At 47.7% G+C, this 25,153-nt stretch overlaps 1 protein-coding gene across 1 annotated transcript in view; it reads left to right on the plus strand.

The window, feature by feature from the left end:
- LOC119962304 (dynein heavy chain 11, axonemal-like) overlaps positions 1-25,153 on the plus strand; it is a 690,045-nt gene that overhangs the window by 39,620 nt on the left and 625,272 nt on the right. Inside the window, exons 4-5 of the mRNA XM_038790290.1 lie at positions 1,344-1,430; positions 1,540-1,698. Coding sequence (XP_038646218.1) covers positions 1,344-1,430; positions 1,540-1,698 — 246 coding nt within the window. The remainder of the gene's footprint in view (positions 1-1,343; positions 1,431-1,539; positions 1,699-25,153) is intronic.

Raw genomic sequence — 25,153 nt, forward strand, 5'->3', positions numbered from 1 at the left:
CCTTTAATTCCCTATTGACTGTCCCTTTTTGTTTTCTTAGTGTGGTGGACCTTGGTTTACTGAGCCTTTCCATACACTGTGTCATATTTTGTGAGATGGGGACTATCGTAACCTCTCCTGAGCTCTGTCTTTTCGTGATTTTTTGTAATCCTAAGCAGCTACGCTTCCCACTGATTCCTTCACCTCTTGGTTCCCTGACTTTCCCTTCCCCCCCAATCTGTAGTTTAAAGTCCTATTGACCACCCTATTTACTCTTTTCGCCAGAACACTGGTCCCAGCTCGGTTCAGGTGGAGACCATCCCAAAGGTATAGGTCCCCCCTGTCCCAAAACTGATGCCAGTGTCCCATGAAAAGGAACCCCTCTTTCCCACACCACTCTTTCAGCCACGTGTTAACTTCCCTTATTCTTGCCTCCCTATGCCAATTTGCACATGGCTCGGGCAGTAATCCGGAGATTATGACCCTTGAGGACCTGTTTTTTAATTTGAATCCTAACTCTTTATAATCTCTAAACAGGTCCTCTTTCCTAGACTTGCCTAAGTTGCCTAAGAGGGTGTCCCCCTGGGCACCCTCTTACCATCCTCAGGCAACCCCCCACCAGTCCCCCCGGTCCTCGCTGAAGCCCCCCTGGCTAACAGCATGGCTCCCACCCGACTGTGGCGGCACTGGACACAGTCCACAGCCGCCACGCCGGTCCTCCGACCGCTGGGACCACACGTCTGCCACGTGGTCAGCAACTCGGCCTACTGGGGTTGGAGCATCGCAAAAGGGCCTTCAGGTGACTTCCTGAGACTGTCTCAAGGGCGTGCGGCAGCCCCTCAATGACGGTGTTTTGGGGGTGGGGGGGGGCGGGGGAGTATCAGGCACCACCCCTGATTCCATCGTAAAAAGGGATTCTCTGCCTGATCATCAATTACAAAATCGGCGTCGGGGAATGAAGAATAATGTCCCCAGTTTTTCTATGTCTGTAATTATAATGCTACCAACTCCTTTACACACTTCTGGACATTAAACGTTCATCTGATGTCCTGCTGAACACTCTTGCTTCAAATTCTTGCAATTGACTGCCTCATCAGAACTTTCTTGATGCTGCCCGAAATTAATTAATCACATTCAGTTGCTGTTTCCCCCCTTTCCTTTCTCTCCTCCGTCTATTTTCTCCAAACAATCATGCTCACATTTTATCTTTGTTGCTAACACTTTATTCGCCAATTCTGTGCATTTGAAACTAAACGATAGAAATGTCAAGTGATAACTGTTGTGATAGAAATTAGTATTTTAGTTCAAACGCCTTTGCCATGCTTTCAAAAGGAATATCACTGATTGTTTTGTTTCTTTTTCAGGAAAACCAATGCAAGTTTAGAGAACAGTTTAGGAATGAAGCCATTTTAAGGTTTAATACACACAATCCATATACACTTTTAGATAAGGTAAGAACACATTAGACATTTCAACTGTATATTATTGACAGTTCTTTGCAATACATGAATTGCTATAGCTGTTTTTCAGGTGCTATCTAATTTTTCTCTTGTGCCGTAGACACATGGACATATTATCAATCTACAAGCTGAAATGCAATCTCTTCAGAGAACAGCTGAGCTATTTGAAGTGAACGTACCAGATTATAAACAACTGAAGCAATGCAGTTTAGATATTGTTCTATTGAAGTCTGTTTGGGACATGGTTTTTTTTGTCCAGGTAAGTTTGAATTGTTAACCTTCAACTACAAAAGTTAATGAAGTGGCTAAATATTCATTTCAAATAACGATTAAATTTGGAGTATCCCTATCCCACTTCGTTCAGAGGTTTGACTAGAATCAGTTTACAATCTTAGCAATTATAGATAAAGCATTTCATTCACAGAGTTTGTACATCTTGCCTGGTATAGGGTAGAATATTCCACCCCTGCCAATGGTGGGAATCGTGGTGAGCAGGGGCACTAAATTTGACATGATAAAAAAAGTCCCTCTGGTTAAAATAGTTGTGAATTTTGTTCTTGCGACTTTGATGGTGGGTTAAAGATGGGTTTAGTTTCCCGCTGATCTATGCCAGGATCCAGGTGGCATGGTAGCACAGTTGTTAGCACTGCTGCATCACAGCACAAGGAACCCAGGTTCAATTCCAGCCTTGGGTGATTGACTGTGTGGAGTTTGCCCATTCTCCCCGGGGGTGCTCCGGTTTCCTCCCAGAATCTAAAGCTGTGCAGATTAGATGTAGTTGTGGGGATAGAGTGGGGGCCTGGGTGAGAAGCTCTTACAGGGGGTTGGTGCAGACTCGATGGGTTGAATGTCCTCCTTCTGCATGGTAGTGATTCTATGGTGATCCACAATTGCATTAATTTTAATCTCATATGATTTGATTTGATTTCTTGCCACATGTACCGAAGTACAGTGAAAAGTATTTTTCTGCGGCCGAGGAACGTACACAGTACGTACATAGAAGACACAAGAATAATCAACAGGGAACACTGACAAATGGTACATCGAAAAAACAGTGATTGGTTACAATGTGGAACAAGGGGCCAAACAAAGCAAATACTTGAGCAAGAGCACCATTGGGCGTCCTGATTAGTGTTCTTACGAGGGAACAGATCAGTCTGAGGGGGAGTCGTTGAGGAGTCTTGTAGCTGTGGGGAAGAAGTTGTTCCTATGTCTGGATGTGCGGGTCTTCAGACTTCTGTACCTTCTGCCTAATGCAAGGGTCTGGAAGAAGGCAATACCTGGGTGGGAGGGGTCTCTGATAATGCTGTCTGCCTTCCTGAGGCAGCGAGAGGTGTATACAGAATCAATGTGGGGGTGGCAAGTTTGTGTGATGCGTTGGGCTGAGTTCACCACACTCTACAGTTTCTTGCGACCTTGGACTGAGCAGTTGCAATACCAGGCTGTGATGCAGCTGGATAGGATGCTCTCCATCACACATCTGTAGAAGTTTGTGAGAGTCGATGCAAAATGAGTCGTGAATGCTCATTAAAAGTCCAAGTTGTGGAATTACATACTTCCTCTAAATTAAATGCCCCGCCAGTGGATAAATAGAACGGTCTGTTTCACAACTGTGCATAAGTGATGTGCGCCCGGCAAACTTCAGATGTCCATGACTTGTCGGTCCGTAAATGTTATTTTCTCCCATCTTTAACACTGTGACTGCGGAATAGAGGGCAGCTGTAGTACAATCTGCACCAATGCTGAGCATTGGAAACAAAACCAAAGGGGAGAGGTGAGACACAGAACTTGGGGAGAAACAAGACAGGGAAGTGGGGAGATGGAGGCACGACTAGGCCTGGTGGGGGCGGGGGAGGGAGGCAAGATAGGGGAGGGGTGAGACAAGGTAGGGAGAATGAACAGCTAGGAGTTAAACTAAAGAGAAGAACCAAAAAGGTAATAATCTTTGGATTACTACCTGAGCCATGAGCTAACTGGCACAGGGTCAAAAAGATTGAGGAGGTAAATGTGTGGCTCAAAGATTGGTGTGTGAGGAATGGGTTTGAATTCATGGGACATTGGCACCAGTACTGGGGAAGAGGGGACCTGTTCCGATGGGACGGTCTTCATCTTAATCGTGCTGGGACCAGAGTCCTGGCGGAATCATATAACTAGGGCTGTAGATAGGGCTTTAAACTGAATAGTGGGGGGTGGGTTCAGTTGTATGGAGAATTAGAAAATCAAAGTTAAAGGAGAGAGTAGAAGTGCAGGTTAATGATGAGGACTTTCAACTAGTTAAAGAGGCCGGGGGTCAGGAGAGGTTATTAAAGTTTCCAGACCACGTAATAGGACAAAGAGTATAGAAGGTGGCGGAAATCTAACCTCAGGCAGAGCAAACAAAGTGACAAGTATGAGAAGGGAGGTGGTCAATGCGGGACTGAGGATGTTGTACCTAAATGTGCGCAGTATACGGAACCAGATAAATGAGCTTGTTGAGCACATTTAAATTGGCTGGTATGATGTTGTTGGCATCACAGAGACATGGCTGCAAGGGGATCAGGGCTGGGATCTAAATATCCAAGGATATGTGTCTTAGCGAAAGGACAGGCAGATGGCAGAGGCGGCGGGGTTGCATTGTTTGTAAGGAATGAAGTTAATTTGATAGCAAGAAGCAATATAGAATCAGAAGACATAGAATCTCTGTGGGTGGAGTTGAGGAATCACATAGGTAAAAAGACACTGATGGGAGCTATGTACAAGCCCGTTAGCAGTAGGCAGGATGTGGGGCAGAAAATAAAGAGATAGAAAACACATATAAAAAAGACAATATTTTACAATACTCATGGGAGACTTGAATATGCAGGTGGACTGGGAAAATCTGGCTGATAGTGGATCCCAAGAAAAGGAATTTAGAACATAGAACAGTACAGCACAGAACAGGCCCTTTGGCCCTCAATGTTGTGCCCAGCCTTGTCCGAGACCACAGTATAAATATTTCCCACTTTCTCTGTCTATTAGCTTTGACAAAGAGTCATCGGACTCGAAACGTTAGTGGTCGCCTCGATATCGGAGAGACCAAATGCAGACTGGGTGATCACCTTGCTGAGCATCTTCAGGATCCTGACCTTGCCATTTTAACAAAAGACCCTGCTCCCATGCCCACATGTCTGTTCTTGGCCTGCTGCAATGTTCCAGTGAAGCGCAACGCAAATTGGAGGAACATCTCATCTTCCGGTTAGGCACGCTACAGCCTTCCGGCCTGAACATCGAATTCAACAACTTCAGATGATCAGCCTCACCTCAACCCATTTGTTTTAATTTCATTTTAACTTTTACCATTTCTTTCTTTCTTAATATACATTTAATCCCCCCCCCCCCCCCCCTCCCCCATCTTATCCACCTTTCTCCTCTTTGCTTCCCCCTTCCCCTCCCCCCACACCCTACAGTTCATCCTCGGATGTTAGTTTCCCTGCTGTTTGACCTTTCACATCTTTTGTCCTCTCTGGGGACTGCCATTAGCACTCTTTCCACTTGGTATCTGTGGCCATTAGCACCCGGTTTCCCTGGGTTTCTGTGGTTATGACTCATCTTTCATTCTCACTCCACATTATAAATATTTCCCACTTCCTCTGTCTGTTAGCTTTGACAAAGAGTCACCGGACTCAAAACGTTAGCTCTTTTCTCCCCCTACAGATGCTGCCAGATTTGCTGAGATTTTCCAGCATTTTCCCTTTAGACATGAGGGAGGAGCTAGCCAGAGTCGATTAGAAAGGGAGCCTAGCAGGGAAGACAGTGGAACAGCAATGGCAGGGGTTTTTAGGGATTATTCGGGAGGCACAACAGAAATTCACCCCAAGGAGGAGGAAGCATGCCAAGGGGAGGACGAGGCATCCATGGCTGATGAGGGAAGTCAAGGACAGCATAAAAGAAAAAGCATATAAAGTGGTGAGGATTAGTGGGAAGCCAGAGGATTGGGAAGCCTTTAAAAGCGAACAAAGGACAACTAAAAAAGCAATAAGGGAGGAGAAGATGAAATATGAGTGTAAGCAAGCTAGTAATATAAAGGAAGATAAGGAAGAGTTTTTTTCAATATACAAAAGGTAAGAGAGAGGCAAAAATAGACATTGGACCATTGGAAAATGAGGCAGGAGAAGTAATAATAGGAAAAAAAGTAATGGCAGAGGAACAAAATAATTACTTTACATCAGTCTTCATGGTGGAAGACATCAGTGGGATGCCAGAGCTGCAGGAGAATCAGGGGGCACAAGTGAGTGTCATGGCCATCACTAAGGAGAAGGCTCTGGAGAAACTGAAAGGTCTAAAGGTGGATAAATCACCTGGACTGGATGGACTACAACCCAGGTTTCTGAAGGAGAATGCTGAGGAGATTGTGGAGGCATTGGTGGTGATCTTTCAGGAATGACTGGAGGCAAGGAGGTTCCCAGCGGACTGGAAAGTAACTAATGTAAAACAGCTGTTTAAAAAGGGAGTCCATTATTTTATTTTATTTTTAAAAATATTTTTATTGGAATTTTCAGTTTTACATGATGAAACTTTGAACCTTTCTGTCCGATAATTATAGTTTATGCAGTTTTTATGTACATACAATCTTTGTAGGTGTATCCTCCCCCCACCCCCCACCCCCCCCCCCCCCCCCCCCCCCCCCATCTGCTACCTTCACCTTTCCCTGCACCCCAATCACTGACTCGTCCCTGGCATCCCCCTCTTTCGTTCTGGGTGTTCTGTCCCTGAGCTCCTGTTCTCTCCCCCACCCCCCATTCCTTTTGTGGTTTCTGTTGCAGGCCTTGTGGGTTCGGCGGGGGGTGTCTTCCTGTCCCCTCCCCCCACGCTTTTCTTGTGGTTCTCCTGGGTTTCCTCCTTACTTCCTCCCCCCCCCCCCCTTCCCTTTGTACCTCTTCGAGTATTGTATCTCTGTCTGCTCTCCCCATCCCTCACTCTTTCCAGAAACGCTGTTGGCCTCAAACATGTCTTGGAACAGGCCGACAAACCGCCCCCTTGCTTTGAGAAAGCCTTTTTCCAACCCTCGGATGGTGTACTTGACCTTCTCCAAATGGCGAAATTCCACCAAATCTGCCAGCTTTGCCTGTACATTGATGCACTATCAATTACGCAAAGATGAGAGTAGGATGTAATCGAGGCTTTATTACACTGAGATGTGTGGCCTCCTACAGCAGCTGACGAAATAGCTGCTGTACGGGAAGCACACTGGGCGGGGCCAGCAGGCAGGGATCTACCCCCGTACCTGTAGTACAGGGGCCTTACCATAAAGCATCGATATCAACATCCTATATATACAATATATACATCAGTGGTCACTATCACATACATACCACATTCTGTCAGGTCTTTGTCTTTTTTGGGTATCAGCGATATCGTGGCTTGTGTTAGAGTAGGAGGCAAGGTGCCGCTCGCTAGCAAGTCTGCGAACATGTCCCTTAGGTGTGAGGCCAGGGCCACCGCAAAATTTTTCATAGAAATCCTCTGGGAACACGATGGGTCCCGGCGCCTTCCCCGCCTGCATGGAACTGATGCTCCCCATGATTTTTCCCATCTATTGGTGCTTCCAGCTCCATCTGCCTGTCCTCTCCCACAACTGGCTTATCCACTCCATCTGGAACTGTTTCATTCCTGCGCCCCCTTTGTTGTCTTGGAGGAATACAGCCCTCGGTAGAAGGTCTCAAATGCCCGGTTACCAGTCTGCCTCTGCCGTTTTTTATCTGCACTAATTCCCTCGTGGCTGCCTGCTTTCTCAGCTGATGAGCAAGTAGGTGGCCAGCCTTTTCTATGTGTTTGCCGAAGGTCACCCCCTGTCTGGCGGAGTTGGTCCACTGCTTTCCTAGTGGATAGCAGGTTGAAGTCCATTTGCAGCTTTTTCCTTTCTGGCAGAAGCTCTATGGTCAGGGCCTCGGAGTATATTCGGTCGACCTCCAGGATGGAGTCAATCAACTGTTGCCAGCCGCTCTATCTTCCCTTTCTCTGCGAGTCTTGTAGGCTATAATTTCTCCCCTGATCACAGCCTTTAGTGTCTCCCAGAACGTGGAAGGTGAGACTGGCTATCAGTAATGTACTCACTTATGGCCTGCGATGTTTCCTGGCAGAAGGCCTTGCCGGCCGAGAGGTCCATATCCAGCCTCCATGTGGGGCGCTGGGCACAGCCCGTCTCCAACCTCACATCCACGTAATGTGGAGCATGGTCGGAGATGATTATCGCGGAGTATTCTGCTCTTATTATTCCTGGAAGCACCGATTTCTCCACTGCAAAGATTTCTATCTGGTGTATACTTTGTGGACCGGTGAGATGAGTGAGAATTCCCTCTCACCGGGATATAGGAACCTCCATGGGTCAACTCTTTTCTCCGCTCCACTCCCTTTGTGCTCTTTGTTCCCCTCCTGCTTCCCCCCCCCCCCCCCCCCCCCCCCGTCCTCCCCTCCCTATGTCTCCCTCTCTCTGCACCCCCCACTGCGTTCGTCCTCCCTACCCCTCTGTCTCCCCCCTCCCCTGGGCAGGCGCTCCCTCTCTGCCTGCCTCCCCCTTCTATCCCTTCCTGCTAGTATGGTGGCTCCCCTCCCAGGACTGGTTTAGCCCTTTGTCTATGCTTGCCGACTGCCTGTTTTCCCTGTCTGCCCTTTCACCTGCTTTTCCTCTTCCCACTCGCGCCTGTGCCCAGTCTTTCTGGTCAGAATGAGACAGTAGAGTCCCGCGCAAACACATAACCATGACTATGAGTCTCTGATTCTGCCTCCTTCAGCGAGCCTCCTCAGATCCGCTGTGGTGAATGTAACTTGGTAATTCACACTGTATTTACCAATACCTTTGTAAGCGCAGTAGCGTTATCCGACCACTAGGGGGAGTAGCTCTGGGAATGCTCAGGAGTTTGTACAGGGCTCCACCCTTGGCTCCGCCCATGACTCCTCCCCCCCTGTGCTGCTGTATAAATACCCTTGTCCAGAGTCAGCCTGCAGTTCATCGAGAGTTCATCAACAGGTAACAGGCTGGCTCTGTAGTAAGTAGATTAAAACCATTGTTCATATCTGAAAGCACGTGCCTGGTGAATTGATGGTTCCATCATCTGCCTTCAGCGTTGCCGCGCCTGTTCTTTGTCTAGGCCGTTGATCCATACAAAGTCGTTTGCTTCTGCTGGGGTGTTGAAATTATATACTTTGCTCTGGTGAGTGACCCAGAGTCTGGCCAGGAATAGTATGCCAAATCGCACTCCACTCTTGTAAAGCGCCGACTTTGCCTGATTAAACTCGGCCCTTTTCTTTACCAGGTCTGCCTCAATGTCCGGGTAGACCTGGATTCTATGTCCTTCCCATGTGCTCAACTTCGTTTGTTTCGCCCACCGCAGGATCCTTTCACAGTCCTGGTATCGGTGAAGCTTAGCTATGATCGTTCTCGGCTGCTCCCCCGCCTTGGGCTTCGGTCTGAGGGACTGTGTGCACTGTCGAGTTCTGAGGGGTTGGGGAACCTGTCCCTCCTGACTAAGTTGCCCAGATATAATCTGTTGGGTCTCTGCCCTCGATGCCTTAGAGCAGGCCCATAGTCCGTATGTTCTGCAGTCGGGACCTGTTTTCCTGGTTCTCGATCTTTCCCTTCAAGCTTTTCACCTCTGCCTCCAGAGGTCTCTCTGGTCTGCCGAGGCTCTTTCGAGGTCTTGGATCATCTTCTCTTGCGCTTCCACTTTCTTTCCCAGACTGTCGATTGTACGTTGTGGGGAGACCATCGCCTCTGTCACCACCACCTTCACTACCACCTGGCTCTTGATTCTAATTGCCTCCTTCATGGTGGCCAATTCCTTCTTTAGGAAGGTCCTCCATCCGTCTCCTGGTGGGGAGGGGAGGCTAGTGCTTGGGCCACCGGTCTCCCTGCTCTTGGGTGGTCGTAGCTTCCCCTTCGCATTGTTGGTCCACCGGCTCACCCGCCCTTTTCTCGTAGCCCTTTATGCACATCACCCTCACCGGAAGTCTTTGAATCCATTATTAAAAATGAGATTGTGGAGTATTTGGAAGTGCATGACAAAATAGGACTGAGTCAGCATGGCTTTGTCAAGGAGAGATCTGTTTGACAAATCTATTAAGAGTTCTTTGAGGCGGTAACAAGGAGGTTGGACAAAGGAGAGCCAGTGGACGTGATTTATTTAGATTTCTAAAAGGCCTTTGACAAGGTGCCGCATTGGAGACTGTTAAATAAGTTAAGAGCTCATGGTGTTAAGGGTAAGATCCTGGCATGGATAGAGGATTGGCTGACTGGCAGAAGGCAGAGAGGGGAGATAAAGGGGTCTTTTTCAGGATGGCAGTCGGTGACTAGTGGTGTATCTCAGGTTCGGGGCTGGGACCACAACTTTTCACAATATACATTAACGCTTTGGAAGAAGGAACTGAAGGCACTGTTGCTAAGTTTGCAGATGATGCAAAGATCTGTAGATGGTCAGGTAGTATTGAGGAAGCAGGGGAGGCTGCAGAAGGACTTGGACATGCTAGGAGAGTGGCCAAAGAAGTGGCAGATGGAATACAATGTGGATATGTGTGAGGTTATGCACTTTGGAAGGAGGAATGGTGGCATAGACTATTTTCTAAATGAGGAAATGCTTAGGAAATCAGAAGTACAAAAGATTTGGGAGTCCTTGTTCAAGATTCTCTTAAGGTTAACGTGCAGGTTCAGTCTGCAGTTAGGAAGGCAATAGCAGTGTTAGCATTCATGTCGAGAGGGCCAGAATACAAGAGCAGGAATGTATTTCTGAGGCTATATAAGGCTCTGGTCAGACCCCATTTGGAGTATTGTGAGCAGTTTTGGGCCCCGTATCTAAGGAAGGATGTGCTGGCCTTGGAAAGGGTCCAGAAGAGTTTCACAAGAATGATGCCTGGAATTTAAGAGCTTGTTGTATGAGGAACGGTTGAGAACGCTGGGTCTGTATCGTTGGAGTTTCGAAGGATGAGGGGGGATCTTATTGAAACTAACAGGATACTGCGAGGCCTGGATAGAGTGGACGTGGAGAAGATGTTTCCACTAGTCAGAAAACGAGACGCAGAGGGCACAATCTCAGACTAAAGGGATGATCCTTTAAAACAATGATGAGGAATTTCTTCAGCCAGAGGGTGGTGAATCTGTGGAACTCGTTGCCGCAGAAGGCTGTGGAGGCCAAATCACTAAATGTCTTTAAGACCGAGATAGATAGGTTCTTGATTAATAAGGGGATCGGGGTTATGGGGAGAAGGCAGGAGAATGAGGATGAGAAAAATATCAGCCATGATTGAGAGGCAGAGCAGACTTGATGGGCCGAGTGGCCTAATTCTGCTCCTATATCTTTTGGTCTTATGGTCTCGGACTGAGGGGGAAATGAGAGGGGTGGGGGAACACAGAGGCAGGGCTGGGGAGAATCATGAAGGGGGAGACATGCAGAACTGTGGAAACATGAGTCAGGAGGTCAGAGACAGAGGAAGGACTGCAGGGAAACATGAGAGGAGAGAGGTAAGGTAGGACTAAGGGGCGCCCAAGGAACAGATTCGAGCAGTGAAACACTGTCTTGGGGCAAGAGTTACTATTGTAGTGGCGTAATGGTATTGTTGCTGGACTAGTAATCCAGAGACTCAGTATAATGTTCTGGGGTCCCAGGTTTGAATCTCACCAGGGCAGATGGTGGAATTTTAGTTCAATAAAAGCCTGGAATTAAAAGTCCAATGATGACCATAAAACCATTGTCAATTGTCATAAAAACCCATCTGGTTCATAAAGTCCTTTAGGGAAGGAAATCTACTGTCCTTCCCTGGTCTGGCCTAGATGTGACTCCAGACCTGGTTGACTCTTAAATATCCTCAGGGATGGGCTATAAATGCTGACCCTGCCAGTGACACCGACATTCCCTGAATGAATAAAGAAAAAAAAAGTTATAATACTGTAAAAGGAAGAGTCAAAGACTGACCTTGGGCTGAGGCTATCCTCTTGGGGCATATTGAAGAGACTGTTCTGTGGCTCTACGGCTATCTTAGAGGGCTCTGTATGGCACGCATGCCTTGGCCCTGCTCTTGGGCAGGGATAGGCCTCTCTGTGCAATGACATTTGTGCACAGTATTGTTTTCAGGGCGTGGTTAAGTAAGGCATTTGCCCCTGCGGGTTCAAATCATGGTATTGTGAGGCAGAGGGCACAGCAATGTTCAGGGGAGGAATCTGGATCCTGTAAGTCAGAAGCTGAAAAGTTATGGGGGTGGTATTAGATAGTCTCATGGGTGTCTTGAAAATTAAGGATTCATATGGCCTCAAAGGGGAGGTATCAGATTGGCAAACAGCATGGGGACATCAACATTAAACTAAGGGTTCGGGAGGACCAGGAATATCTACATGACTAGTGATCGGAATGGAGGAACTTGGTGGGTGATAGAGGGAGGTTGGAAGCTGGTCTCGAGCACAAAATTCAACAACATAATTTTTTGCATTCAGCAAAGAATGATGCAGGTTGAAAAACAAACTAGAAAATAATTGATTGAGGAGGAATCTCTGGGCGTGTGGAAGGAGTTCAGCACAGCAGTCGTTAGCTGATTGAAAGGTTATTTCTGTTTCTATAAAGAATGCAGCAAATGTGAACCACTTCACCCCTAGACAAGTGGAGGCTCCTTCTCATTACAATCTGGCATTTCCTGGGGCGTTACTGGCTCTTGATTCTCACTGTGATGGTCGGCCCTGAGCTCTGCCAATCGGCAATGGGCCTTCTTGGTAAGAATCCATTAAATTTACTGCTGTGGTGCCTTTCTAAATTGGCACCTGATCCTTATGGAGGCATGTCAGAATGGATGTAGGGTCAAACAATGAAGGGTCATGACTGCTCCACAGAAGCAGCATGGATCCTGCAAGCCCCCTTGTTCCCAGTACGCTGGTCATGGCATTCAAGGCACCATCTTTCCAATCATGACATAAATGCAAGAATTGGGTGTCGATAGTTATTGTCAAGGTGAATGGATGGCAACCACCAGAAGCTTGACTGTGAGTTGTAGGACATGGGCTTTTTGACTCAAATTATGATAGTTAGTGAATTCTCATTCAGGTTAAGGAAAAACTCAGCCACCTGTTGCCCCCCAGGATGATATAATCTTGCATTGTGTGGCCTTGGTATGCCATGTACAGACTGAGGGCAAGTCAAAGATTAGAGACTGCAATCATGCCTTGTATATGGAAGGAGACCATTCAAGAAGAACTCCCATTTATTGGTCAAATATATCTGTTGCTACCCAGAAGAGTGGAGAATGCAGGCTGCAGGCATTGCTGCCTTGTTGATAGCTATGATGAGAATAATGCTAAGAAGGGTGCACTACTGATTGGCACTACTGATTAACAAAAGACAATGCCTTCCCTGGTCAAGGGATGTAATGGTTCACATTTGTCACAGTCTCATAAGAAACTCACACCTTATGGTCTTGGAGGGCATCAAATTAATTTTTTTCTGATAGTTACCAGTGTACTGAATTTTTTTTGCAAGTGGGCAGTTCAGCATTGATGAGGCAAGCCAGCCTGCCAGAGCTATAGGATTCACTGAAGTCTCAATATTTCTGCAAGAGCAGGATGCCATCGACTATACTTGTGGCTTTGAGAGCTGCCTGTCAGCAGCCAGAGCAATTCATTAATAGAAAAATATTTCACTCTCTGAACGTCCAGCTCATTTATGATCACAGAAAGCAGATCCAGCATGTTTGTGCTCAGTATCCAGTGAGCTCACATGGCTCTTACATTCGTCACTTCCATTGGAGATATTTGAGGAACTTTGGAGCTTTGAGGGTTATCTCCTCAGTGATAAGGGGTGCCCCCAGAATTCCCCCTGTTTGTTGGCTACAGAGCATCTAAGCAGAGGTACGTTGCAGCACATTTGGAGCAAACTCTTGGTCTTTTAAGGATACGTTTTTGATGTTTGACTAGTCAGACGGGGCTCTCCAATTCTCACCAGTGTCCTGCATCATCATTATTTGCTGCGCGCAGCGCAACCTAGTGCTGCAAAGGAGGGCATTTTAGAGGAGGATATTGAGGATTAACACATCTTAGATGAGGAGGACTTGGAAAGGCATGAATTGAAAGAGGGTGAAGATTCAGATGCCGTTGCACGGGCATGACATGGCAGACATGCCCATGACAACCTCATAGCTACAAGATTTCAAAACATATCCCCCATCCTCTCAATTCCTGCCCTCTGCCATCTCCGAAATCCCCCGTCCATCTTTCCCGGGGCAAACCGGGGTTATTACAGATTGGGGACCAGACCGATGCTCCCTCCGCTCCCACATGCTTCCTCCATTGCCCCCAGACTCTCAGGGCTTCCACCACCACAAGGCTGGTGGAGTACCGTGCCGGCGGGAACGTCAGAGGCACCGTTAGCACACCGTTAAGCTGGTGCCCTTACATAAAGCCGTCTCCATACGCTTCCATGCCGATCCTCCCCCCACCACCCACTTCTTGATCATGGCTATATTCGCTGCCCAATAATAGTTACTGAAGTTTGGCAGGGCCAGCCTGTCCTCTCCCCGGCTCCGCTCAATCATCCCCTTTTTTACTCGCGGGGTCTTGCCCACCCATACAAAGTCCGTGATAACTTTGTTAACCCGTTTAAAGAAGGAGTGTGGAATAAAGATGGGGAAACACTGGAACACAAACAGGAATCTCGGGAGGACCGTCATCTTCACCGTCTCAGCTACTGACAGCGGGAGCGCGTCTCACCTCCGAAAATCGTCCTTCATTTGGTCCACCAGACGGGCCAGATTCAGTTTGTGTAACTGTTCCTATTCCCACGCCAGTTGGATGCCTAGATACCTAAAACTTCCCCCTACCACTCTAAATGGCAGTTACCCCAATCGCCTCTTATGTCCCCTTGCCTGGATCACAAACATCTCGCTTTTCTCCATATTCAGTTTGTACCCTGAGAACCGGCCAAATTCCCTCAGAATCCTCATGATTTCTCCATCCTCCCCACTGGGTCCGACACAAACAGGAGCAGGTCGTCCGCGTAAAGTGAGACTCTGTGTTCCACTCGCCCCTAGACCAACCCTTTTCAGCCCCTTGAGGCTCTCAGCGCAATTGCCAGCGGCCTTATAGCTAGCGCGAACAACAGTGGGGAGAGGGGGCACCCCTGCCTCGTCCCCAGGTGTAGCCTAAAATAGTCTGATGTCGTCCTATTCGTCCGTACGCTCGCCACAGAAGCCTGATACAGTAACCTGACCCAGTCAATAAAGCCCCGTCCAAATCTGAACCATCCCAGCACCTCCCACAAATATTCCCATTCGATCAAAAGTGTTCTCTGCGTCCATTGCGACCACTACCTCCACCTCCCTACCTACCTTCTGGGAGCATCATGATTGCATTTAGCAACCTTCTTACATTGGACACCAACTGCCTTCCCTTAACGAACACCGTCTGGTCCTCCCCAATAATGTCCTGAACACAATCCTCAATCCTAGAGGGCAAACCTTTGGCCAGGAGTTTGGTGTCCACATTCAATAAGGATATCGGCCTGTAGGACCCACACAGCTGTGGATCCTTATCCCACTTCAGAATCAGCGAGATCGTGGCCTGTGACATCGTCAGGGTGAAGCACCCCTCTCTCCCTTGCCTCATTGAATGTCTTCATCAACAGCGGGTCCAATATCCCAGAGAACTTTTTGTAGAACTCCGCTGGGTACCTGTCCGACCCCGGGGCTTTACCCGACTGCATGGCCTTCAGACCCTCCACTATCTCTTCGATCCCGATCGGGGCCCCCAGCCCTTCAACCAGCTCCCCGTCCACCTTCCGGAAATTCAGCTCCCCTAGGAAGTGCCTCATCCCCTCTTTGTCCCATTGGGGGTTCCGACCCATACAGCCGACTATAAAAATCCTTAAACGCCTTATTCACCCCTGCAGAGTCTCCAAGCAGGTTCCCATCTCCATCCTTTACTTTGCAAATGCTTTATTGAGTAATGTTGATGAATTAACTGTGAGTTTGTTCTCTCTGCAATGCTTAAACTAGATGTTACATGAACAAAATTGACTAAGAAGTACTTGTGCTTATTTACACCTGTGCTGAGCTGTCTGTCGGTGTCTGGTCACGAACTACTGTTTCTGTGAAGAGAGTGATCATTGCTTCCGTCTGTCTATTTGTACATCTCTAGTGCTGCCCTCTAGAGATTGCTTAGTCATAGTGTCTTTACATTAACCCCTTGTGTATATATAGATATGCAGATCACTACGAGCACCACACCTGCACGAGCACAAACCAGAGACAATTCAGCTCCGGTGGGAGAACATAGGGCTGGATTCTCCAATTGCCGACGCCAAAATTGCGTTCGGTGATTGGCCGGAGAATCCGTTTTTACACCGCAATCGTGGGCGGTGCTGCTTTTCCGATGCTCTGCCTCCTCAAAAATGGTGTATTGCTGAGTACACCGCACGCCGTTGGGACGGCCTCAGGATGGCACCTGAGACCCTCCCCAATGCTTCTCCCTCGACGGTCCAGCGCAGTCACATTTGGGAGGGGGAGCAGTTCTGCTGGCCGCTGGGGGGGGGGGCCTTCGGTGGAGGCGGAGGGACTGGTGGGCGGTGATCCAGGGGTGTCGAGCAGGGTTACGGAGCGCACTATCTGGCAGGCCGGGCCCGCACGCGGCCGGACTCATGTTGTACAGCGCGACCGCTGCAGGTTGCTGCCGTGCGAATGCGTGGTCACAGATCCAGCACTTGTCAGTCAATGCCAACTTCTTCCTTTCATACAAATTACAGTCCTTGACATTGCCCAACGCACAAAGACTAATCCTTTCGATCTGAATCAATGAGTGCACAGTCCTGCAATTAATTACATATTGTGTTGCTTACTGTGCCTTTACACAGGGATTTGGTAAAGAATGTTAGACAGCCATTCAGGATTTCATCAGGATTAGCACACATCTGTGGCAACACACACTCATTCCCCTCTAGCAGACATTTTGAAAACCACCAAGTGTAACTACTTCCATTGTTCTATGTCATGCATGGGGAGAGTGGGAACTAAGAAATGAATACCATTTAGCTTCAAATGCCGAGTTGAAAACATCCTGTAGGGAGACCTGAAAGCCTCTGGTGCTTGATGATGAATATTGTTTTAAATCTTCACTTGTGAGAAAAGATTCTAACGTTCGTCACACCAAATACTTATTTCATCCACAAACACAGACTTCAGTGCAACAACTTCAGGAAAATCACTAATCTTGATGAACAATTCTCCTGAGGCCAAATAATGTCTACCTGAGATCCAGGGGTCCCACAAGTATTGTTCAGCCATCATTCCCATAAATGAATTGCCCTTGTTAATGTTGCCAATATTTAATAAAGATTGTGATGAAATTGAGTGAGAGTTAGTTGAACTGAAGATCCAGATGGGAGGTAATTGGGAGCATTACATTTTGGTCACTTAAATGAACATGGGACTTTGCATTACATTGATTAGCCATTGAATACCTGAATGTTTGAGAGGGATAAATGCAAACTATATTTTCAATAGCGAAGAGTATGTACTGTGAATGAACACCCATGCTATCATTGTACATTCAAAACTGCTTAATTTTTCTAACCCTACCGTTATTTTTAGGTGCAGCCCTGACATCCACAGCAGAGGTGGAGCAATCCGCTGACTGCAATGCCCTGTTGTCTGAGATGATTTTGCTGTGTGTACTCTGGTGCCTGAGGCCTGGAGGGCTCCAGCCTGCTAAGGGTCGCCTGGTCTGGGGCAGGTGCATCCTCCTCGCCTGAGTTTCTGGAGGTAATGTGGTCACTAGCAGGGGAGATTTGGAGTGGCAGGATATCTTAAGGGCGGCACAGTGGTTAGCGCTGCTGCCGCACAGTGCCAGGGACCTGGGTTCAATTCCAACCTTGGGTGATTGTCTGTGTGGAATTTGTACATTGTGCCTGTGTCTGCATGGGTTTCCTTCGGCTGCTCTGGTTTTCTCCCACAGTCAAAAGATCCAGGTGGATTGTCCATGCTAAGTTGCCCCTTAGTGTTCAAATGATAGGTGGGGTTACATGGATAGGGTGGGGCAGTGGACATAGATAGGGTGCTCTTCCGTAGGGTCAGTGCAGACTCGATGGGCAAATGGCCACTTTCTGCACTGGATGGATGACCCCATGGCTGCCTGGCTGGCATTCTTCCTCCCTCAGGGTACCTGAGAGCCCCTCCCTGAATCCTAGAGGGGATGGGGCACCTGGAGTGAGGTCATTGTGCCCTGTCTCCCTCTTGCCTAGCTACTGCTGAAATGCACCCATGGCTGGAGAAAACGGGGAATTATAGACTGGTTAGTCTGATGTCGGTGGTGGGAAAAATGCTGGAGTCAATTATTAAGGATGAAAAAACTGAGCATTTGAAAAGCAGGGACAGGATCAGTCCAAGTCAGCATGGATTCACTAAAGTGAAATCATGTTTGACAAACCTTCTGGAATTTTTTGAGGATGTGGCCAGTAGAGTGGACAAGGGTCAACCAGTGGATGGTGAGTATCTGGACTTTCAAAATGCTTTTGACAAGGTCCAACACAAGAGATTAGTGAGCAAAATTAAAACTCATGCTATTGGGGGTAGAAAGAACAAAGAAAAGAACAGGAACAGGCCCTTCGGCTCTCCAAACCTGTGCCAATTATGATGCCTGAACAAAAAAAAAAACCTTCTGCCCTTATTCAGTCTATATCCCTCTATTTCCTCCCTATTCATGCCCAGATGCCTCTTGTTGCTAATGAGCCTGCTTCCACCACATCCTTTGGCAGCGTGTTCCAGGCACCCACCACTCTCTGCGTGAAAAACGTACCCTGCACATCTCCCTTAAACTTTCACCCTCTCACCGTGAACCTGTGGCCCCTTGTAATTGACAATTTCACCCTTGTAAAATGCCTCTTGACTGTCCACCATTCCCTATGCCTCTCATAATTTTGTAGATCTCTGTCAGGTCTGCCCTCAGCCTCCATGTTTCCAATGAAAACAATCCTAGTTTATTCAACCTCTCCTCATAGCCAACACCTCGACAGTAGGAAACATCCTGGTGAATCATCTATGCACTCTCTCCAAAGCTTCCACACCCTTCTGATAATGTGGTGACCAGAGCTGCATGCAGTACTCCAAATGCGGCCCAACCAAGGTTTTATATAGCTGCAACATGATTTCCCAACTCTTATACTCAATCCCCCAGTTGATCAATCCAGTCATGCCATATGCCTTCTTAATCACTTTGGCCACCTGTGTTGTCATGTTTGGTGAACTGTGGACATGCACCCCCAGATCCCTGTTAATGTTCCTAAGGGTTCTGCCATTTACAGTATAATTCAAACCCAGATTTGATCCTCCAAAATGCGGGTTCTGCCATTTACAGTATAATTCAAACCCAGATTTGATCCTCCAAAATGCATCACCTTACATTTGTCAGGATTAGACTCTCTCTGCCATTTCTGTGCCCAAGTCTCCAATCTATCTATATACTGCTGTATACTCTTGACGATCCTCGGCAGCATGACCAACAACTTCACCAATCTTCGTGTCACCCGCAAACTTACTAATCAGACCACCTACATTGTTCTGCAGATCATTTATATGTACAACAAACAACAGAGGTCCCAGCACTGATCCCTACGGATCACCACTAACTACAGATCTCCATTCATAAAAACACCCTTCCACCGCTACTCTCTATAACCAAGCTGTATCTGTCATGCCATGTCAGTCTGCCATGTGGGACGTTGTCAAACGCCTAACTAAATTCCATATAAACTACATTCACAGCCCTTCTCTCATCAATTTTCTTTGTCACCTCTTCAAAAAACTTAATCAAGATGGTGAGACATGACCTTCCCCGTACAAAACCATGCGGCCTGTCACTAACTTGTCCATTTTCCTCCAAATGTGCATACATCCTGTCTCTCAGTATCTTTCCCAAAAGTTTCCCCATCACTGATGTCAGGCTCACCAGCCTATAATTTGCTGGATTGTTCCTGCTTCCTTGGCTATTCATTGGCTATAACATTGGCTATTCTCCAGTCCCCTGGAAACTCGCCGATGGTCAAAGAGGCTGTGAAGATATCTGTTAAGGCCCCAGCCTCCCGCAGTAACCTGGGATAGATCCCATCCGGCCCCGGGGAATTGTCTGCCTTAGTGCAATTTAGGATACTCAACACTTACTCCCTTGTTCTATTGATCTTCTCAAGAGAGTTCACACACCTATCCCTGACCTCAGCATTCGTCATGTCCTTCCTTCTCCCTGGTGAATACCGATACAAAGTACTCATTAAGAATTTCACCCACTTCTTGTGGTTCCACGCAAAACTTCCCTCATTGTCCATAAGTGGGCCTACTCTTTCTCTTGCTACCCTCTTGTTCCTAATATATGCACAAAAGGCCTTGAGGTTCTCCTTGACCATGTTTGCTAAAGTCATTTCATAGCCCCTTTTAGCCCACCTAATTCCACGTTTAACTTCCTTCCTAATTTCCCTGTAATCCTCGAGGGCTTTTTCAGTTTTTAGATGCCTATACCCATCGTATGCTTCCCTTTTCCTTTTGACTTAGCCTACAATTTGGCTTGTCATCTATGGTTCTTGAATTCTGCCATTACTATCCTTCATTTTTGTGGGAACATGCTTGTCCTGCACTTCAATCTTTAAAAGCCTCCCACATGTCAGAGTGGATTTTCCCTCAAATAGCCGCTCCCAATCCACATTCCCCAGTTCCTGTCTAATTTGCATGTCATTGGCCCTCGGCCAATTAAGCCCCTCACAAGTGGACTACTCTTATCCTCATCCATGACTTTTCAAAATCTTATGGAATTATGATCGCTAAGCTCAAAATGCTCCCCCACTGAAACATCAATCACCTGGCCTGGCTCATTCACCAATACCAAGCCCCCTCCCTGGTTGGATTGTCAAATGTGCTGTCTCAAAAGGCTCTCCTGGACACATCTAACAAATTGCTTGCCATCCGAGCCCCTGGCTGTAAGGGATTCCCGGTCAATATGGGGAAAGTTAAAACGCCCATCACAACTACGCTGCTTTTTTCACACCTTTTCAGTATCTGACTCCACAACTGCTCCTCTGTCTCCTGTGGGCTGTTGGGAGGTCTATAGCAGGCATTGTCAAACTCGGGGGCGTGGCCTGCGGGTGGATCACGGAGCCGTCCCTCGCGGCACTCCCGATCGCGCAAATCTGCACGCAACAACCGCAGCAGCCAGTTGTTAATAACGGCGGCTGCAAGCGGCCTTCAAAATGGTCGCGAACATGAAAAGAAAAGCGGCTGCACTGCGCATGCGTGCCAGATCATCGGCGCGAGTGTGCAAAATTATGCGCACGGATGATCGGGCACACATGCGCAGTGCGCCCGCATTTTTTTCAAAATGTTCGCAGCTTTTTGTTTTACAAGTTCGGGGGGTTTTATTCATTTCATTCATTTATTTTATTCATTTAATTTTTTTCATTTAGTTTAATCATTTTTTTTTTACATGTTCGGGGGGGGTTTTATTTGATAAAACTTTCCAGGAAAAAAATGCAGAACTTTGGATAGATGGAGACTCCATATTTTCCGACACCGGAAATATTGGTAAAATGCAACCTCAACTTGGGAATAAGGGCCAACCTTCTCAGTCTGTCCAATTTGCACGTTCAGCCGAAAGCAGTCGGTCCGCCGAGACTGCCGATACACTACGGTGGGAAGGAGATTGAGGCGCTGGGTGAATGTGAGCTTAAATTAAGTGTGCACGACACAACGTATATGTTACCATTTTCCATTGTGGACATAAAAAGCGAGTCCATCATTGGAGTGGATGCGTGTGAGGCCCTGAACTTAGGAGCAGCTGTACGTTCCCGACAGCGAGTGGCCAGACGAATACTACAAATCTCTACGAGGTATGCTGGTGCAGTCATTCGATGAGAAACAAGCGAAAGTCTAAGCGGAGGACGACAAATCAGAAGAAGAGATGGAAGAGCCAAAGGGAATTCCAAACTTCTGGTTAACGGTCTTCAAGGTATATATATTCTAGTGATATGATACAGGAGCCTAATGAGCTTGTATTAAAGCATGCTCAAGATGTGAACATTAAATGTTCAGAGCGTGAACAGCCAATGAGCTTGGAGTTGAAGTTTGAACCAAATGAGTATTTTACAAATGAGATAATTACGAAAATATACCAGCTGGAATCATGCCTGACAAGCTTGAATTTTCATTCTTTGATGAACCAAAAATCACAGAATGCACAGGGTGCCAGATCGACTGGAAGAAAGGAAAAGTCACATTGAAAATCATTAAAATGAAGCTGAAGCATAAGGGACGGAATACTCGTAAAACAGTTATGAAAACTGCACCGAATGACTAATTCTTCAATTTCGCCAGTCCTCCTGAACTTCCAGAGCATGGAGTGTTAAATAAAAGTTCTGCAGCAAAACTCGCTGCTGAATTTGGAATTGGTCACCTCTTGCGCGAACACATAATTCCGTGTGCAATGTCGTATTTTACAGGAGAAGTCTTTGCAGATGATACTGATTCAGATGATGAGTACTATGATAATATCTACGAAGACTATGAAGACGATGAAGAAGGAAAAGACTTGAAGGGTGAGCCTGTTATGAGGGTCTTTCAGCAAGGGCGCATGCCCCCGTTTGGGTACCGCCACCCATGCCCCCCACAGGAGGACGCTGCCTTCGGTGCTTGGTTTAGGCAGCTTGCAGGTGTAAGCCCTCCGCCCGTCATGTATCGGCCTACGTCGGGCTTTATGTTGACAACTCGGGGGTCAGTCTGGGTCCATTCTCGGATATGAGCTGCCGTTACTGGCAAAGTGTCCATGAATTGGAGGGTGGTTATCACCTCCTCGGCTGTGGAGGGAGGTGGCGGCTTTGCGGCTAAGGCAAGTGCAGGATTCGTGGGCCCGGGCATTGCTCTAACCTGTAGGCCGACTGAAGCAGGGCCCACCGTTGAACCTGGGCAGATGCTATCGGTGAAATCACTCCGAACCTCCTTAAATAACCAGAGCAGGGGCTTGTGGTCAGTATACACTGTGAACATCCGCCCATAAACGTACTGGTGAATTTGTTCACCGCGAACACCACTGCCAAGTTTTCCTTTTCTGTCTGGCCGTAGTTTCGCTCGGCGTCTGCCAACGTGCAGGACGCAAAAGCTATAGGTCGCTCCGAGCCATCGGGCATGTGGAATGCCAGGTCCACCCCGACGCTGTATTGTGAGACGTTGCACGTGAGGAGCAAAGGCAAAGTGAGTCAGCAATCCCTCTGACGATAGGTACTGTTTCACCTCGTGAAACACGTTCTGGTGCGTGGGGGGGGGGGGGGGGGGGGCAGTCTCACCTCTGTCCCTTCTTCAGTAGTTGGAGGAGCAGACTGAGCAGCGTTGCCATCCTGGGCATGAACCTCCTATAGTAGCTCACCAGGCCGAGGAAAGAGTGGTGCTCCATTTGAGAGCGAGGGATGAGGGCCTGGCGGACTGCCCGCACCTTTACCTCCACTGGATGGAGGCCTCTGTTAAGCACCCAGTAGCTGAGATACATGACCTCCGGTGCGTGGAAAACAAACGTTTCTTTCCGGAGGCGGGCCCTGGCCTGAGCAAAATGCTCGAGGACCTCGGTTAGATTCTCCATTTGTTCCTGATGCGAGGTTCTGGTGTTGAGAACAAGACCAGGTAGATAGCCACCCGTGGTAACCCTCTGGAATACCGCATAAGCCGAGGAGAGTCCGAACGGCAGCCACGCATATTCGTACAATCCCTCAAGAAGGGGAGTAGAGATAACCCCGGTAACTATAGGCCGGTGAGCCTCACGTCTGTTGTGGGTAAAGTCTTGGAGAGGATTATAAGAGATACGATTTATAATCATCTAGATAGGAATAATATGATTAGGGATAGTCAGCATGGTTTTGTGAAGGGTAGGTCATGCCTCACAAACCTTATCGAGTTCTTTGAGAAGGTGACTGAACAGGTAGACGAGGGTAGAGCAGTTGATGTGGTGTATATGGATTTCAGTAAAGCGTTTGATAAGGTTCCCCACGGTCGGCTATTGCAGAAAATAGGGAGGCTGGGGATTGAGGGTGATTTAGAGATGTGGATCAGAAATTGGCTAGTTGAAAGAAGACAGAGGGTGGTGGTTGATGGCAAATGTTCAGAATGGAGTTCAGTTACAAATGGCGTACCACAAGGATCTGTTCTGGGGCCGTTGCTGTTTGTCATTTTTATAAATGACCTAGAGGAGGGCACAGAAGGTTGGCTGAGTAAATTTGCAGACGACAATAAAGTCGGTGGAGTTGTAGACAGTGTGGAAGGATGTTGCAGGTTACAGAGGGACATAGATAAGCTGCAGAGCTGGGCTGAGAGGTGGCAAATGGAGTTTAATGTAGAGAAGTGTGAGGTGATTCACTTTGGAAAGAATAACAGGAATGCGGAATATTTGGCTAATGGTAAAATTCTTGGTACAGTAGTGTGGATGAGCAGAGGGATCTCGGTGTCCATGTACATAGATCTCTGAAAGTTGCCACCCAGGTTGGTAGGGTTGTGAAGAAGGCCTATGGTGTGTTGTCCTTTATTGGTAGAGGGATTGAGTTCCGGAGCCATGAGGTCATGTTGCAGCTGTACAAAACTCTGGTACGGCCACATTTGGAGTATTGCGTACAGTTCTGGTCGCCTCATTATAGGAAGGAATGGAAGCTTTGGAACGGGTGCAGAGGAGATTTACCAGGATGTTGCCTGGTATGGAGGGAAAATATTATGAGGAAAGGCTGATGGACTTGAGGTTGTTTTCGTTAGAGAGAAGAAGGTTAAGAGGTGACTTAATAGAGGCATACAAAATGATCAGAGGGTTAGATAGGGTGGACAGTGAGAGCCTTCTCCCGTGGATGGAGGTGGCTAGCACGAGGGGACATAGCCTTAAATTGAGGGGTAATAGATATAGGACAGAGGTCAGAGGTAGGTTTTTTACGCAAAGAGTGGTGAGGCCGTGGAATGCCCTACCTGCAACAGTAGTGAACTCGCCAACATTGAGGGCATTTAAAAGTTTATTGGATAAGCATATGGATGATAATGGCACAGTGTAGGTTAGATGGCCTTTAGTTTTTGACTTCCCATGTCGGTGCAACATCGTGGGCCGAAGGGCCTGTACTGCGCTGTATCGTTCTATGTTCTATGTTCTAAATGTCACATATTTCTGGGAACTTGGCCGAGCACCAGCTGCAAGTATGTGTGGCGAATATCGTTTCTCCGCTGAGCTGGGCATAAAGATCAGCGATTTGAGGGACCGGTGTGACAGTCAAGGTGGGATACCCGGTTTAGGGTCATTTTATAGTCCTCACAGAGCCGCACCGACCCGTCCGGCATTAACACGGGGACTACAGGTGTGGCCCAATCGGCATAATGGACAGGGTGAATAATCCCCAGCTGCCCCAAATGGTCCCATTACTGGTCTACCTTGGCATGAAGTACGTACTGAATAGGGCGGGCGCGGAAATATCAGGACTGACCGTTTTCCTCTGCATTTATCATGGCCATTGCTCCTTCAATTTGACGAAAACCGGAGGGAACATCCGGTTGATGGGGGTACATCTGGCACAAGCGTTGCCAATCCAAATGTAGGTATCGCAGACAAACGCACCCCAATAGGCTGGGCTAATTGTGGTGGACTAACTCGCAGGAGCAGCGAGTCCCTGTAAGCATACTAAGTATTCCCCTTCGGACTCCGCCAATGTCTGCGATGTGGTATGGAACCAGTACTGCCGGACCATAAT

This window comes from Scyliorhinus canicula, chromosome 2 (assembly GCF_902713615.1).
Source record: "Scyliorhinus canicula chromosome 2, sScyCan1.1, whole genome shotgun sequence".
Classification (NCBI taxonomy): domain Eukaryota; kingdom Metazoa; phylum Chordata; class Chondrichthyes; order Carcharhiniformes; family Scyliorhinidae; genus Scyliorhinus; species Scyliorhinus canicula.